General features: G+C 29.3%; 1 protein-coding gene and 1 non-coding gene across 2 annotated transcripts in view; one reads left to right on the plus strand and one right to left on the minus strand.

The window, feature by feature from the left end:
* Positions 1-17,830, plus strand: part of LOC113516777 (tensin-1) — a 115,607-nt gene that overhangs the window by 13,538 nt on the left and 84,239 nt on the right. Inside the window, exons 2-3 of the mRNA XM_052899603.1 lie at positions 11,083-11,191; positions 13,481-13,518. Coding sequence (XP_052755563.1) covers positions 11,083-11,191; positions 13,481-13,518 — 147 coding nt within the window. The remainder of the gene's footprint in view (positions 1-11,082; positions 11,192-13,480; positions 13,519-17,830) is intronic.
* Trnam-cau (transfer RNA methionine (anticodon CAU)) lies at positions 2,672-2,743 on the minus strand. The gene has a single exon. It is a non-coding gene; the product is annotated as a tRNA-Met (tRNA).

A 17,830-nucleotide genomic window follows, 5' to 3' on the forward strand; every position in this document is an offset into this window, starting at 1 on the left:
TAGAATTTATAAAAGTAACTAAGTAGTTACATACCTAATATATGTACATATATAAACTTTATAACTTTTTGATTATGAATCATTTCAAAATCCTGTAACGGCTCAATTAATTGTCATAAAATTTTGCATATACATACATTCTATTTGAAATGGAGAAGGGCAATGGATATATATCCCGGTCGTAATAAAATCTAATCTCGTAGAATTTAAATTAAAAGGTTATAAACTTTTGAAAAATACGTATTATTCAATTTTAAATGTAATAATGGAAAGAAATATATTCTTTCTTCGTACGTTATTTTAGACAAATTGCTCAACACGAAAAAGTATACAAAAATATATCTACGCACCTAACAGGTGTTTGTTAGAATGGTCTCGTTGTATATAAATCAGGTATTACTTCTGCTTTTGAGTCGTGGTGTGTAGCAGCTACTAGTATTCCAGGAAAACAACACAAATCAATCGTTACGATCCATATAACTTGCAACAGAACATACACAAGCACCAACTCATAATGTATGATACATACATTATGAGTTGGTGATGAATACGAATAACAATACATTTAGTATTCTAGTGTTTCTTTTCTAATTCAAATAAGTTAAGGTATTTTCTTTTAACAACCAGTATATAAAGATATATAAAGTTTATTATTATTTACAAGGAATTTAAAACGTGATATTTTCATTTATAAATTTCATTACATAATGATTTCAATTGAATATTTGCTATAGAAAACAGGTTATAATCTGTTTTGATCTATTATCTATGTTAATGTCCAAAACCACTTTACTATTTTTAATGAAATTTTGGAAGTGTGTGCTGTTTGTTACAACAAAAAAGGTAAAAAAATATATAGGTAAAAAAAAATTTATTTGATTTATATAGGTACAAAAAATATGCATAGAATAACATTATGCATTAAAATATAAATAAATAAATATATATATATGCAAAAATTAAATATTTCCTTTTTCTATGCTTGGCAGAGTCGCCATGTTGACGAGAATTGAGGACTGAAATTGACCGATTGATTTTTGACAACAAATAGAGTAAAATACTGATTTTATTACGTTACTGAGTGCATTTTTTTTTATTTATTTAAATTACATTTTACTACTGCATCATAATTAGTATAACGCACTTGTGAAACATCATCTTTAGATAATAATGGGTAGAACTATCCCAAGCGTTCACAAGAAAGGTAAGTACAGCATAAGATTAACGTTGGAAAATATCTGAAGTTTCAAGGAAAACGGAGATCTCATGTTTTAATACGATTTCAGAAATTGTATATATTGCTATTGTGTAAAGCTTACATATAAACATACCTCATTATTCACAGTAATGTAAATGAGATATTTTGGCTTCTGATTTCTATAGTCTTTGTGTTTCATCTTGTAGTTTTAAAGTCAACAACCTAACCGTAACAAAAAAGTAATTAGTATTTCTAATTTTACTGTTATTTTTCTAGTTGGATATGAAATCATTTTATTCAGCAGGCGTTTTATTAAAATTTCGATGAAATGAAATCACCATTCTTTCCATCTACTTAAAATAACTAATTACTAACAGCATTGTTTTGTTTCTATGTAAACAATATTTGGTAACACGTGCAATGCGTGCACAATCATTATTTATACTTAATCAAAGTAAACGTCCGGTAATACGATAATTTGCGTTTCATTTGGGTGTAGGGAGCGGTGCGTGCGCGCAGTTCAGTTATTCTGAGCGACCCACCGCCATGCCGTACCGGTACATCAATTGCATAATTAACATCTTATTATTAACATTACTGTTATTCAAATTCAATACCGATAACGGAGTCATATCGCACTGCAATGATATGAGTATGAAGAGATCAAAAGTTTATCGAAGTCGATCGTGAATATATTGTGGGTAGTGGTATATACTTGTATGGATATAGATAGGGATTATAATGCGATAAACAGTGAGTTCAATAATGATATAATTAATAGATATGAAAACAATATAGGAGTGAATTCTATCTATTGCAAATGGAATTATCAAAGTTGTTCAGAACTGGCGCATATAATTGTAAAAATCTCTATGGATGTTTGTTATTCATCTCTTTCAAGCAAAAACTATTTAACAGATATGAATAAAATTTGGTCCACGGGTAGGTTACATCCTAACATAGCACATCATGAGATGCAACTAATAAAAAATATGAGCAAATGAACCATCTTCTATTTGAAGTCTGTTTAGTAACATCTCATTTAAACAGTTATCTGTCGTTTGATTTTATATTATTATTACTTCTAATTCTTACGAAACTTTTGTTATTATTTAAAATTTAGGTTCACCTGTGCCGTGCGTAACCATTATTTTCCACCCCTGCATCAGTAAAAGGGATCGACCCCCTTAGCCAACTATAAAGTAAGGGAGTGTCCGACTATCATCATCATTCAAACGGAGGGGCCAAGAAGACAATATTATTTTAAAACAGAGCTATTTCCACATACCATAAATATAAAAGCATCAGCTCACGCAATACTATTTTGTTTATTAGTACAAGTAATACTAGATAAATGGATATATTTAGAATATTATGAAACGTTCTGGAATGTAGTTTAAATTATAGCTTCCGGGATACGTTTCAATGTTTAATATAATTATAAAATAAATGACAATATTACAAAAATATGAATAGCAGAGCGTAGTTTCGATCTACGGACCTCTGGGTTATGGGCCCAGCACGCTTCCCCTGCGCCACTCTGCTTGTGAAAATCTTTGCGAAATTAGATATGTCATGCTGAAAATATACTGAATATATTATAAATAAGGGTTTATGTACTTTCATAATATAAGGATGTCTGTCTGTCTACATATCTATAAATTACTTATGACTGACCTGCTCTAGCTTCACACGGAGTGTCTTGTAACATTAGGAACGTCTAAAATTGTTATTCTATGGTACATATATAGGTTAAATCTTAGTTGTCATAACTGTACATTATATATGTCTATCAATTTGCGTATTTATTAATTACTATCATTTAGTAATATTTTGCAAGCAATTTTTTTTTATTTATTACATTTAACATTTAAAGATTTAATTAGTATAGGTACGTAAATGATAGATAGTCTTTCCTATATTAATATAATACGAGTAGGAATACCTTTTATCTGAATACATATATAAAAAAATTTATTTACGGATTTATGTTTTAGTAACGTTTATTTGGAATGTTATTAATTTTAAACAAAAGATTCCGTTATTCAGTTGCTTTTTTGGTCATTTGAATTTATGTCTATTTGATTACAACAACAAAGGGGATAACTTTCCGACCGTAACGGCGCACCAGAAGGGTCCGCGATGCGAGGCTGCCTTAATTGGAACTGGTAATTAATGAAAGCGAGTGACCGAACAACAGTACTTACCTATTGTTTCAAATATGTACAATATTATAGAAATAGTCTCTCTCTCTAACGTCCGTTCAAGGAAAAACATAATTTATTACTCTGTTATCGTAACGTCGGAATACTAGAATAAGTGGTATACATGATAAGGATAGTCATAAAGTGAGCGCCATATGATGTAGATATCTATAGTAAATAAATAAATAGACGCAATATACTTAACTGTATTCTGTAGTGAAATATGAGGAGATATATGATCATATCATCGATGAATTGATGAATATGAGCATGATGAATTAAAAATTAATTGTGATATTTCAATGACATGTTATTAACAGAACTTACGGATAAAATATTAATTCTACAATAGTATACGATATAGTTAATATTTTAGTGGTCTACGGGTGCTGCTTTTAAAATAGGAAATTATATTGTTTATTCATCATTTGTAGCGTAGTCCTAGTTTCTTATAATGTCAAAAGGGTCCGACTTATAAATACTTTATTATATACTATTACTAGCTGACCCCGTAAACGTTGTTTTACCACTTATTGCGAAATATAAAAATCACGCTTAAAAAACAGGGGTTTATCGTAAAAGGGTGAAAATTTGAAGTTGTATGTATTTTTCAATGCTAAATCATATTTAAATAAAAATAAAAAATTTGTCAAAAAATAAAAAAAAATTTTTTAGGGGTGAGTCACCCTTATCATGGAGGGGTATAAAAAAAAGATGTTGGCCGATTCTCAGAACTACCGAATATGCACACAAAATTTCATGAAAATCGGTAAAGCCGTTTCGGAGGAGTTTGGTAACAAACACCGTGACACGAGAATTTTATATTTTAGATTATTTACCCCTACAACGTTAGTCCGCTAATATAATTTAATTACACACGTAATGTTAAACTAAAAAAGTAATTTTCCATTGATTGCCAAACCCTATTTTTGCAAAAAATTGTGTAATAGATATCTATTTTTTAGAAGGTGAATTGCTAGTAGGTATTGCCTTGATACTATATGAACGTCACGTATGAATCGAAAACTCGAGAAAGCAAAGTAGTAAGTCGACAGCCACCCATATCGGATTTTTATTGCATTTTGTTCACGCTTCTTCGTATAAATTTGATGGATTACCAAATTTGTGACCGTCAGGCGTAAGTCGTAGACTCTCTATTTTAATACGTACACAGAATAATAATTATAAAAATTACTCACGCGAACTAAATTGGGAACAAGTATTTATGATGACAAGGGATCATTCAAAATGTTTTAAAAATAGATGAAAAGTAGTTTCTAAAGCTATATTTTTATACGATAAGTAATGATAAAACTGTAAGATTTCCTTACTCCGTAGATGGAGTATAAATGTTATCTTTAGCTATACCTTACTTTTTCTATAGATATCGGATACTAAACTAGTAATATCGACTACGTATTAAGTGTATGGATATTACGTCATTAAATAAATTGGGTCATAACCAGAGGTATTATAATATTTTGTATAGCTTAGAAATATACTATTGATCTCACTTGATAATGTTTTTCTATTCTACCTCATAATAGACAAGTAGGTGCCTATAAAATGAATCTATTATATACCACGCTTTTATCGTATTGTTTCTCATATTTAGGAGAAATTGTATTTTTTATTGTAATAATCCTATATAGTTTGACAATATAATATCGCACTTAGAGAAATAGATACACCGCTACAGATACAGATACTATAGAACTTGCGGAGCTTCTAATCTAAATATAGAATGAAACTACTTCGATTTGGGTTACCCAGTTTTTTCAGCATTTATTGGCAGTCAATTATATGGTATGTATTTCTATTTTACGGGTTTATTGTGCAAGCTGTTTATTTTGTAGGCATCGAACTTGTTAGTTTTGTTATTGAATAAAATATGGACACGTGTTAGAAGCTTATGTGTGTACACAAAATGATAAGTGAAATAAGTAGAGCGTACAACTCTACGTAGCAATAATATGAAGCTTATCAGCAGCTTTCGTAATTGTTGGTACCTTCCTTCTAATATAATGTACATGCTACGTGACGATTTTTTTATTTACTTATTTAATAATACATAAATCACTAAAATAAATAAAAAGGGGCCCAAATGTATATTATGAGCCAGTAATGATAAAGACGCCTCTGACACCTGTCTTAGGAGTGGCAGCTCATGAGGGGTGTCATAGATGTCACAGTGTAATTATATGATTTTCATGAATATAATATACCTGTAGGTGACAGGGATTTACAAATATACTATATAAATACTACTACATTGTGTTAAATATTTTTTATAAGTAACAAGAATATATCATAAAATACAACAAAACAAAAAAAAAAATGAAGCAACATAATAACTAATAATAATTGTCAAAAATTACATTACAATTAATTTACAAATGTCATTAGTAAGGCATAGTATACAGTACATCTATCAAGAGGCCATTAATATGTTTGCTATGCCTAGTAGTATTGAAATGAAATTTTTCTGTTTCAAAAAGATAAGGTTTTTTGCTGATTAAACATGTAGGTGTAATGAATTAAAGAATTCTTACGCATATGAGTACATATATCTATTCCGTACAGTTATGATTTTTTTGTTTCCTTTTTGTTTATCCACTTCTTTATTTTTTTTTTTCATTCAGTACAGTAAAAAATATAACAATAATGACAATTATTAAAATATTTTATGACAAAAGAATTACGAAATTTCAAGATAGAAAATAATACTTTCTACGTAATCAACAAACCATTCAAATAATTACAAAACAATGACGATAATATCAAAAGAATGCCGCTTCCGTTGATTTATCGGTGCGGCGCTCTGGCACTGCGGTGTGTCCACGTTCAGCGGCGGTGTTCTATGTTCCCATATTGTTCCCTTTGTGCTCCTTTTTGACGATTCAACTACACGATTCTTGATCAACAGTTCCCTGTTGGAATCGAATATTAATTTTCTTTTCAAGGGATTCATTCAACATTATACCATAGATGCTTAATGAAATAACTGCAGATAATAATGCCCCCATTATTATCTTAATGATAAGCCTTAATTAAGAGATTCCTTTAAATGTAAGTTCTTTAATTTTTTATCTGTTAAATAGTGTTCGTATGACATGAAGCAATTTTGGATTAGGTATTTAATAAAAATTTTAAGTCATGACTTTTTAATGTTTCACACAAATTACACAAACTGTAGTTTTACGGACCTAATTTCTAGTACAATAATATCTGTTTTCCTTTGTCAATTCCATTAGCAATAACATGAGTATCGCGTATCATATGTATACAGTAAAATGAGGTATTGAAACACTAAATATACAATATTTAAAACGAATGTATTGGTCTCTTTGATTTTATGTTTTATAGTATAGAAAATAATGCTTAAAATAGTTTCACATGTGAGTTATTCATGTTTACATTGAATTATACAGGACAACTTACATTTCAACATCGTACTGCGTGAGTCGAGCGGCTTATTTGGATGAACAATATATTTAATCCCTCTATACAGTCTATGAGCAGAACAATCAAAAGTCCTTCGCTGTAATCGCATTCCAATGCTTTCTTTGACTTTTTTGTTTGATTATTTAGTCAAATACAGTGTTATATATGTATTTGAACATTCGGACCTTGTGATTTAATAATAATTCCTAATTTCTAGTCTATATAACTGTGGATTAAAATTAGGTCCATATTTTCTCACTGTTTTAGTAGTCTTTATTTTCTTTATATTACTTTTTATCTATAGAATGTGTTAATAAACGGACAGTAAGAAAACCAGTCATAGTACCTAACTAACGCAAATAATATAAATCTATAAATAAAAAACAAGTGGGTTAACAAAACTATTAGGGCGATTCTCATAACATTTTGAAGATTAAGCCAACGATCAGTACGTAATATACGATTAGACCAATATTATACTATTACAAAAATATTATATCAATCTGTATATAATATATACCTCTAAAACTAAGTTAATCATAAATACTATTTCTTGATCGCTTCGCCTGTCTATATGTGTCTATAGAAATTTGTGCTAACATTTATAGTGTTCATTTTGTAAGGGATGAAACTCAACATCTGCCAGTTTTATTGCTACAGTTACTATTATATTTCATTGTAGGTGAAGGCCGAGACGTTTTAATGCCCCTTTGTAGGCGTACTTTGTTGCCGAGACGGGGTGAGTTGAGATGACCACACCGACGCGCCGCGCTCGGATTAGATTCCTTTTTTATTTATTTAATGCAAAGCTCCACACCAAGAAGTGTCGTCGGAAGAAATAACTCAATCTTCCCACTTGAATAACACGCCTCTTTTTTATTAAAAAGGTTTGTTTTTATAAGGAAAGGAAGCCAGAACTATTGTCATAACATTCTAGCGGCCCCTAAAAAAGCAAGGATATGTTTTTATATTTATATGTTCAATGCGAAGAAGAGTGATATTGATTACAGGAATGTTTGTTTATACGTTAATAAAGTACTGAATAGTTTACAGATTTATAGATGTGATAAAAGGTAACATTCAATTTGTGTAAATATAAATTCTAAGGGATGTAGGTAAGTATTTTGTATGTCTTATTCAAATTCCAAATTCTTTCTGTTCTCTAAAAATATTAATGAGACTAATAAAAACATTAGAAATAATGAGACTTAAATTTTTTTTTATTAATATAAGTAAACAGTGCCTTTTACATACTAATTACCTAGTTTGATATTCAAATTAGTATATCGGTGAATAATAAGTGTATGAGATAGACAATATATTGATTTTTTAGTGTTTTAGAATTCGCTTAATCCTATGATTTCCCGCGAAATTATGTTTATTTACCAGGATTAGCTAAATTACTTTCAAATGAATATTATTCTTTAATAAGAAATTTAATTTAGTTACAGTCCCTTTTTATCTGTATTTGTAATTAACTGATTACGTAACACAATAGCATTCGTGTATATACTTAGCTACAATTCATTAATAGAATGGATATCTATTTGTCCCGGCGCAATACAATTTCATTGTTCAAAATTAAGTACGTAACCAGCTGTTCTATGAAATTTGATTCAGTCAGTTAATGGAGCGTGTGAGATAGGTTTATTATAGAAACGTTTTGTGTAAATCTTTCCATTAAAGCTGCAGTGTGCAGTTGTAAGCTTTTTTGTTGTATGGCACGAGCAGGCGCGGCTACGAATGGGCCTGATGTTGTAATGTTTATGCCGGCAGGTGATCAAAACTGCTGCTTTATGTATGCTCGGTATTCCACGAGTGTGTGTTTGTGCGTGATGTGATTTGTTATTACGTACGTTTTAGAAATTTTTGTCTAAATCCAGTTGAACGAAACTTGTTTGAATCGAAAATTATAGTCGTGATTTCCTTTTTAGGTATTAGTAGGTAGGTAGAGTAGGTAAATAAATGCAAAATCATGCAATGCAAAATTTAACGTTAATTTAATTCTTTATTTATTAATTTTATAATAGTAGTAGAGTATTAGATTTATAGTAGTAGATAGAATTATGATCTCTAGGTACTTACACACACAAATTCTGGTTAACTTTTCCTTAAGTAACTCTGTAAGTTTATAAATTTAGTGAAATTAATTAAATCGGCGAAGCTGTTTGCCGAACTGAAATACCTGAGCCTATCTATAGGATATAACAACTATGTATATTTATACGCCTATAACTCTATGCTTATTATAGTTAAATAAAATACTAACCACAGCGTATAATTGTGGTCTGCTAATAACAGACAGCTTGCGTTAAAAGCACTCAAGCATGCCGTCGAATACTGCCAGATAAGACTGGAGTGATTTATTCTGATCTATCTAGCATAAAGTCTGTCGATCATGTGCTCTGCAAATGTGGCGCCAGAGCAGACGCTGTCCAACCACAGCTCTGTTTGTTGGTATCGTGTGCTTATTTTTAGTTTTGTAACTGCGTAATAACGTTTAAATACGATACAAAGCCTGAGTTTGCTTGAACACAAATTATATGCTTACTGAATCATACCTCATACAGAGTAGAGTATCAAACAGACTAAGACCAAAGATAACCCGTTCACTATAGTCGTGGTAAACGAGGTCTGATTTGTATCCGTCAGTTACAATTTGCTAACGAGTGTAGAACATGTCAGGGCTTTAAATAGATAAAGATCATGGCCTGTCCGTGGCATTATTGAATGCAAATTGCAACTAGGAGCGACTAATGCTATCATGGAGTCGTTTATATTGAATGAAAATTAATTATTTACTCACGCATTGTGCTGTCAATGACTGTGTTGTCGTATCCTGAGCCAGAAATTTATAGATGACGAAAGATTTATTTCACGTAAATCCCAAGTGGAATGTATTGGCCAGTGGCAATAATGGAAAGCTAGGAACAAAGGATTGTTAACATCAAATGAAATTCTTGTTAAGAATATACTCGCAAATAAAAATAGTAGACTGGCTTTTAATTGGATTTTTAAATAATGAGTACAATACGAGTAAATATGAGTTGTTAAAGAACGATGAAAAATAAAGTAATGCTCATTACTTTTTTGTTTGAGTTATTTTGCTGAATGGAGATATAATTTTATGCCGATAATACAGCAGATATGTGTTAATTGTAAAAAAAATTGCAGTACAGAGTACTATTAATCCTTTTATAAGAATTGTTACAAAGAAGAGACAGTTTCAAAGTGAAAAATAAAAATCGTCTGAGAGCAACTTGAACGAATAGCCTAATTTAATTCTCTTTAAGTTGTTGATAGAAGATATTTTAAAGAATCTGAAAATGTATAACCACATACCTATCTGTGTTTAAGTAAATATTTTTTGAATAAAATATTTACTGTGATTATATATATGCAAGCTTCTAAACTAAATCTGTATTATCTAAAACGTAAGTTATTTATCAAGATTTTCTATAATAATATGTTATAAAATGCAGGGAACTATATAGTGATAGAGAAAAATAAGATTTATCTACAAATGGTACCTATTTATTATATATACGACACGGGTAAATTGAATAGGAATGAAATTATCTCGTAATTGCCGAGTTCGTGCTCTCATGTTGAATGGGATCGCCTCCCACCGTTGTCCATTGTGACGTTAACGCAGGGCGACCAGCAGGTAGGTCGGTACAAGGGCTGGTGGTCAAATAGTTGTGCGGTCATAAAAACTGGCGTGTGCTTCTTCCTATTTTGAATTTTTATCAATGTTCGTATTAAATGAGTTTGTAAAAGTCCGTTTGATTTCAAGATGGAGACAATTGTCAATATTTTTATCAATGGATAATATACAATATGTTTCAATATAACGTGAAAATATAGTAATCAAGTTTTCTTAAAAATATCACAGAAACACTCTAAATGAAATTAAAACAAATCCATATATTCAATCAATTAAACGATTATGGATTTATATTATCATCTTGATCATACATCATTGGCATCAGTAGACCATTTTTTTTTATTGGAATAAACCATAAAATGGGATAAAAGGAATAAAACATAATACATTTGTCCAAGAGAAGGAAAACTTGAAATAAAATTCTATATAGATCATTTCGCCTGGTCCGAATGGGAATGACGAGTTGTCTTTAAACCTTGTTCGTATGGCAGAATTCGTCTAATAATTAAGAAATTAAAGAAAATTTACACATATATAAATATGTATATGACTTCTCCTTTTATTTGCAGAAAGATGGTGTAGCACAGGCGCACGCTTTTCGTACCAAAAATTTTCGGAAGCCTAGACCTTGCCACTGGTGTCATCAGCCGGTGCACACACATGGATTATGCTGTAGAGGTAATTTTCTTTTTATTACGTTATCTATTTTTTCTATCCTAATAGGAGACGGGCGTGACAGATATGTATGTATGTATCTATTTTTTTTGTCACATCAATACTGGAAAGGCAAAGGGTATTAAGCGCTATTTAGTGAATTTTACGGGAGAGTAAAAAAAAGAAACGAAAAGATGAAATAAGTAATAATACTGATACGTTAAAAGAATTATTATCACATTTTTTATTTTTGATATGTTATATAATAAAAAGTAGAAAACAATCGAAAGTTAAGTGTACCTAAATCAAAATTATTTTGTGAGTTAAATTGCGCCAATCTGCTCTGATTAATTTATTAAATTCATCCATTGGATAATGAAAATAAAAACTGAACTTAATTATACATATATACATACTCAAAGCGGCGTTTAACACATTTTTTTCTGACGACCATTCACCTCATCAAAACTGCGAAGTATCCGAAAAAAGATCATGTAAAAAACTCAATTAATTAACTAAAACCGGTTACTCAAGTAAATAACTATTGAATTTGTATAACTATACATATATATGGAATACCTATTACCCAGGTTTTTTTACCTAGTTAGATTAGAGCAGTCACAAGAATGTTTTAGTAATATATTATTATAGACATTAATATTATTACATATTACATATTTATTTCAATAAATATAGGTATTAAAAAATAAAAGCTCGTATTTGGCCGAATTACATATTTGAATTATTTTAATAGTAACACTTAATGGTAATTTTAGTTTTTAACAACTTGTAATATTCATATTATATATAATATTTTAATATGTAATTATTTAAGTGGCTTATAATATTATTGCTGTTGTTTGTTTCACATTGTACCGGATTGTAACTAGTTTTTATCAACGAAATACTAGACTTGTGTTTTACTTACATATACGTTATGCATTTGTGTGAACCTGTTGTATGTATTAATTATCGAACCAGATAGTATCAGATTTATGAGCCTCGATTAAACTATTATTTTGTTTAATAAATATAACAAATATTTAGTTATCAAATTCTAAATGTTAATCACTTTAACTTTATACTAAAGTGACAATTAAATGAATTTTAGACTTGTCTGTTATGTCAAAATTTTAATAACATTTTGTCATTTCAACGAATGGTATTCAAAGGTTACTACGGACCAAGTACAAGCATTTTAACGAATGTTTAATTTAAATGTCACGTTTTTAAATTGAACATCACGGAATGTGTTTGACATACCGCTATCTAGTGGAATATACCCATCATCCATACCAGTTTATGAAATTATGGCTATATATGGGTACTATGGGTTCATGTCACATTTAAATAACCTCATATTGTACTCAGTTTTGCGTTATAAAATATCACAATAATTCTAGATATCCAAGAAATATTTTTTACTTTAGTTATATATTATGTAGCTATATATAGAGAGTGTATCAAAATATGTATAAATTCAGTAATGGTTTTATGAAACTGAATAACATTGCCCTTAAAATATAATTTTTGAACTTTTTATGTACATATATAAATCTCGTACTCAGGCGATTAATTTACATATTAAAAAACATATTAATATAATAATAATACTTATTTTAGAGTTATAAATTTATTCTTCTAAATCTGCATAAAAGGAAAGGAAATAATGGAGAATGTTATTTAATTAATGAATAGGTATTATTGCGTTCCGATTTGTGATATTCATTCCATTATACATTGTATCATTGGTTTTCTGCACAAAAGACAACATCTTAGTCATCAGAAAATGCATAGTATAAGGGGTATCATGGGCGACACAGTATACTCTGTTACGTCCATGGTGCTATGTATATCCATAGGCGATGGTAACTTCTTTCCATCAGCTTGTTTGCCATTCTAAGTTGTATAAAAAAAACAAAACAGAAATATATTTTTATTATATTATAAGCTGACAGCTTAAGAAAGAAATGTGGTAACCACGATAGATATAACAAAATACTGTGACGTTCATGGTATTCCTCAAGCGTTGTCATTCCTGTGGACTAAGATGTTATTTCTCTTGATCCTATAATATAAATTATTACTTGGTTAAAATTATAACATTTATTTTGTGAATACCTTATAAATTATGGCTTTATAAAAATTTCATTAAATCGAAATTCTTAGTAACGTTTTAAGACAGTGTTCTATTAGTCAAAATAAATATGAAACATGAATTAATCTGGTAGAACGATGAAATGATGCTAACTATTTAGATTTTATACTATATCTGTATACATATAATATTACATTACCAACTTTTGTTTACAGTGTGTAAATACGTCTGCCACACCGTCTGCGAAAATAAGGTAAGTTATACCTATATATACTAATATTATAAAGAAGATTTGTTTATTTCTTTGTTTGTAATGGATTAACAAAAAAACTACTCCGATTTTAAAAACTCTTTCACCTATAGAAAGATATATTATTTTTTTTAATTTTTTTATGGAATAGTAAGTCCGCATACGATAACGGTATACGCTGGTGGGACACCAATGAGGTATGAAAAGGCAAGGTCAGTTAGCTCATTATGATGAATACACCTGGAATTAAGCACGATGGTTTCTAGGGGAATCAAGTATCATGTGTCAAGGGGAAGTCGACCTGGCAGGGTATATTGCTAGCAATGGGACTACTAGTTCGCACTACTAACAGTTCGGGAAGGAACCTTCTAGAAAGATACATTATCATTGAGTAACATAAGCGATATTTTTATTATTTTCGAAAATTCTGTCTACTCTTGCGAATCCGGCCCGTATCGCTAGTTGTTTAATAAAATTCAATTTATTACATAGGATATCTTATAAGGTATCTACATATATCGATACGAACTACAAATATCTTGGTTGAGTTTTCCTCATGGAATAGTATTTAATTTTATGGATAACATTTACGATTATCGGACTTTGTTTTTAAATTTTAGTAGCAACTCTACATATGTAGATTATATTCTATTCTGTTATATGTAATTGACAGAAAAATGTTCGTGAGTTCAAGCTCTGACCAATATCATTTCCAAAGAATGTAAAATGATGACATTTTGTGAATAGTATGGATTATTCAAATGTAAATATGTTAAATTAAGATATTAAATATATAATATAGCGAAAGACTTTTTAAGAATCACCAAGACCTAAGATAATTGCACGAAGATAACAGCCCAAAACTTATTTAATTAATATATAATTGAATTCGTAAATTTAGAAATAATATCCAATCTTGGGTAAATAATTAAATATATATGATATGAAATAAAGTTTTATTTAGCACTTATAATTAACAGAAGACTGGTTTTTGGAGATAAACAAATTATAAATTCACAGAGCAGGTAATAACCACGTTATATATTCAGAAATATTATAGTTTAGACAAGTAGGTAGAATCTATGCCACTATTATTATGTACACATTCTTATAAGAAAAACAAAGTTGCGTTCAACATTTGTGTTCTTAAACCTTAACCCAACATGCAATTTAGTTCATACTGGTCCTTATGAGAATTATTTGGTTGTAATATCCAATTAAAAGATTAGTTTTAGACGAAGAGATAATAGATTCAGTCTCGACTACATTCTAAAGCATTATTCTGTATCTCTAAAAATTAATATTATAGTAAGATGGTTATTTAAAAAACTAGTATAAACTAAATTTTTAGTGGAATTGCCTCAGAATTTACATTAAATTCTTAATGGTTCATATCATAATAATTTGCTGAACTATTAAATTAAAAGTGTAATGTTAAAGATAAGGGAATAAAATTGATTCCTGTGATATAGGCACTAAATATACGCCCAGAGTGATGAATGAAATGCCATAGCGCCCTCTACGTTAACAGAGGGAGTTAATGATGTAGAACGCATGCATATTCGATATAAAGATTCTGTTTTATTATGGTGCTACTAGAGGGCGTGAAATACAAATCTTCATTTATATAAAAGCAGTTTTTTGTGTGTATACAGATACATAATAATGCTATTAAGAGAAAAGGATATGTAGTGGATAAAATATTAAATTATATTTACATACTAGTTGTATTTCGCGTTTTTGACGTCGTAATGGAATAGGAAATTACTTCATTAGATATAATTGTTTTCTAATAAAATTATATTAATCTAATCTATATATCTAGTTTTATAGACTTCCGCAAAATTATTATTTAACTAGGTTCAATAAACTTTTTATTCTAGGAAGTTTTTTATTTTTAAATTGAGATTACGGTTTTTTAGTGTGAAAAATTTTATTTAAATCCATTCAGCTGTTACAAACATTACATATACACTAATGTTATAAAGAGAAAATATTATCAGCTAGTAACATAAATGCATATAATTTTTTCCAAATTAGTGGATCAAGGTATGGGTAGAATCGAAAGATGACATTCATATCATGATATTAATCCTTATCCAACTATATAGTTCTATTATTATCAAGCTTATTATATTACTTAGAAGTTAATACGGGTGTAAAAATGCTAAAAGAAAGAAAAATGCCGCGGGGTTACTGAACAGCCTTACGTTTAAAATTATTGTTATCTTCAATTTAGTTTATATTAAATCGCCAATTCAAAATATTAATTTATTTTTCTAATTATCTACTAGGAGCGGGTCGCTAGTTTATAATAACTTAATAAATAATATTAGTAGAATAATAATTAATTAAATAAAGTTAGTTATTTTGAATGGAGAGAATAAATTTTGAGGCTGCGGTTCTACTCCGTGCTTAGTGAGTGTCAAGAATGAATAGTAATAATTCATCAGTAACTTACCATTGTTCGTCGACTCACCAAAATTGGCTACTAAACAAACAATGTCGCTGTTATGAGGATATTTTGTAATAAATTGACGTCGTGTACTGGGTGTCATAGTTAAATTAAAATTTAATATCGATACTCCTAACCTTATGTACAATCAACAACAAAAATGTTGTATAGAGAATGTATAGCACAGATAATACAAAACTAGCTTTAGTGATAAATTAGAATAAAAAATAGAGTCGATGGAATCCTTCTCTTTTTTATAGTCGATTGAATACACAAAGAACCTCAATTTATTTTTTAAATATTGATGACAGGGATTTTATATGATATTCATAAAATATTTTTATTCATTTTTATTTAAATTACTTTATTGACCAAAAGAATACGATACAAAAAGCGGACTTAATGCCAGCAGCATTCTTTACAGTCAATTTGAGGTGTTTTTGCAGAATAATAATAATAATAACCGTATAGTGAGTTCTTATGATTTGCAAATTATTCAAATCGACTTTATTCTTATATTGTAAATAAGGTCCTATCAAATCAGAAACGAATAATCCTGAAGGTAATTTTTTTTCATTTATCTATCTTGCTTCTTTGTTTAATTTAGTCTTCCCGTTTATCATCATCATCGTATCATCCATTAACTGTCTACTGCTGAACATAAGCCTCTCCCTTGGGGGGTTTTTGTTACAATACTTTACGCAATAAAGTATTGTATTGTAAAATCTTTATTGTACATAACTCTTGGTTATTTATTAATAAGTCTATTAATAATTATAATCATTATGACTGTGTCACTATAAACCCCTTACTAACTTATTGCCTTATAAAGTTATCATAATGCAAAAATATATTTCCATTACAAAATCTACAAAAGCAACAACATTGAGTTACATTTTTGGTTTTAAGCACTATTCTAAACACGTATAGGGCTATATATGGAGTCAAGGCCAAGATATAATGATGTGCTCGGTGGAAACCATGTAGGGTTTTTATATATCAACTGATTTCAAAAAAGTTTGCCATTTTTGATGTATCATCTCAATAAGCGCAAGCCATTGTCACATACATAAGTAACAATAAGAAAAATTAATTTTAGTTTTCCATCCGAAAAATATATTGTGACTTTTTTATTAATAAAGAAGATCTACAAACAATTGTAAAGCAAATGTAATTTGTCGATATAAAGTAAAGAGTAGAGCGAAACTAAAATACATAATATAAAAGAAACTTCGGTATACTTGCATATTAAGATTTGATTTAAATGACGATAGGGAAGGTAAAATAGCAATCACGACGTTCAATTATTCAAGCAAAAGTATGTAAGGTGACCACTCTCCCACCCTTCTCTACCTAAATGACCTCCACCAACAAAATGAAGCTTATAGGGGTGAGTAGATATCTGTATACATACAATATCGCTCTGGACTGCTCTTTGTGACGTCAGTAATCTACAAGCGAGCGAGAAATAAGGTTATATTCATTACGAGATAGATTACCGACATTAAGATGATTAAGAACTGGGTTTTTATCGATTGCTTTTAAATAAATCTACCCGTTTGTAGATATGTAAAAATAGCATTTTTCCATAAACATGTTTCTATCCTAGCATTGTGTACATTTAATACCTATTTCAATTAATATAATTCATTAAATAAAACATGTGAAGTAATAAATTAATTATATGTTTTATAACATAAAAATGAAGCACCTTCTTTATAGAATATGAAATATTACAAGTAAGTGGTAATGATTATTTAATAGTTATTAAGGAATCATTACAAGTAAATACATTATAAAACGTTTATGTTAAGTTGATTTTAACGTCCTGACCGATGCTCTTGTGTCAGGCGGAATGTT

The sequence above is a fragment of the Galleria mellonella genome, unplaced genomic scaffold (genome assembly GCF_026898425.1).
Source record: "Galleria mellonella isolate WM207_F2 unplaced genomic scaffold, CSIRO_AGI_GalMel_v1 utg588, whole genome shotgun sequence".
Lineage (NCBI taxonomy): Eukaryota > Metazoa > Arthropoda > Insecta > Lepidoptera > Pyralidae > Galleria > Galleria mellonella.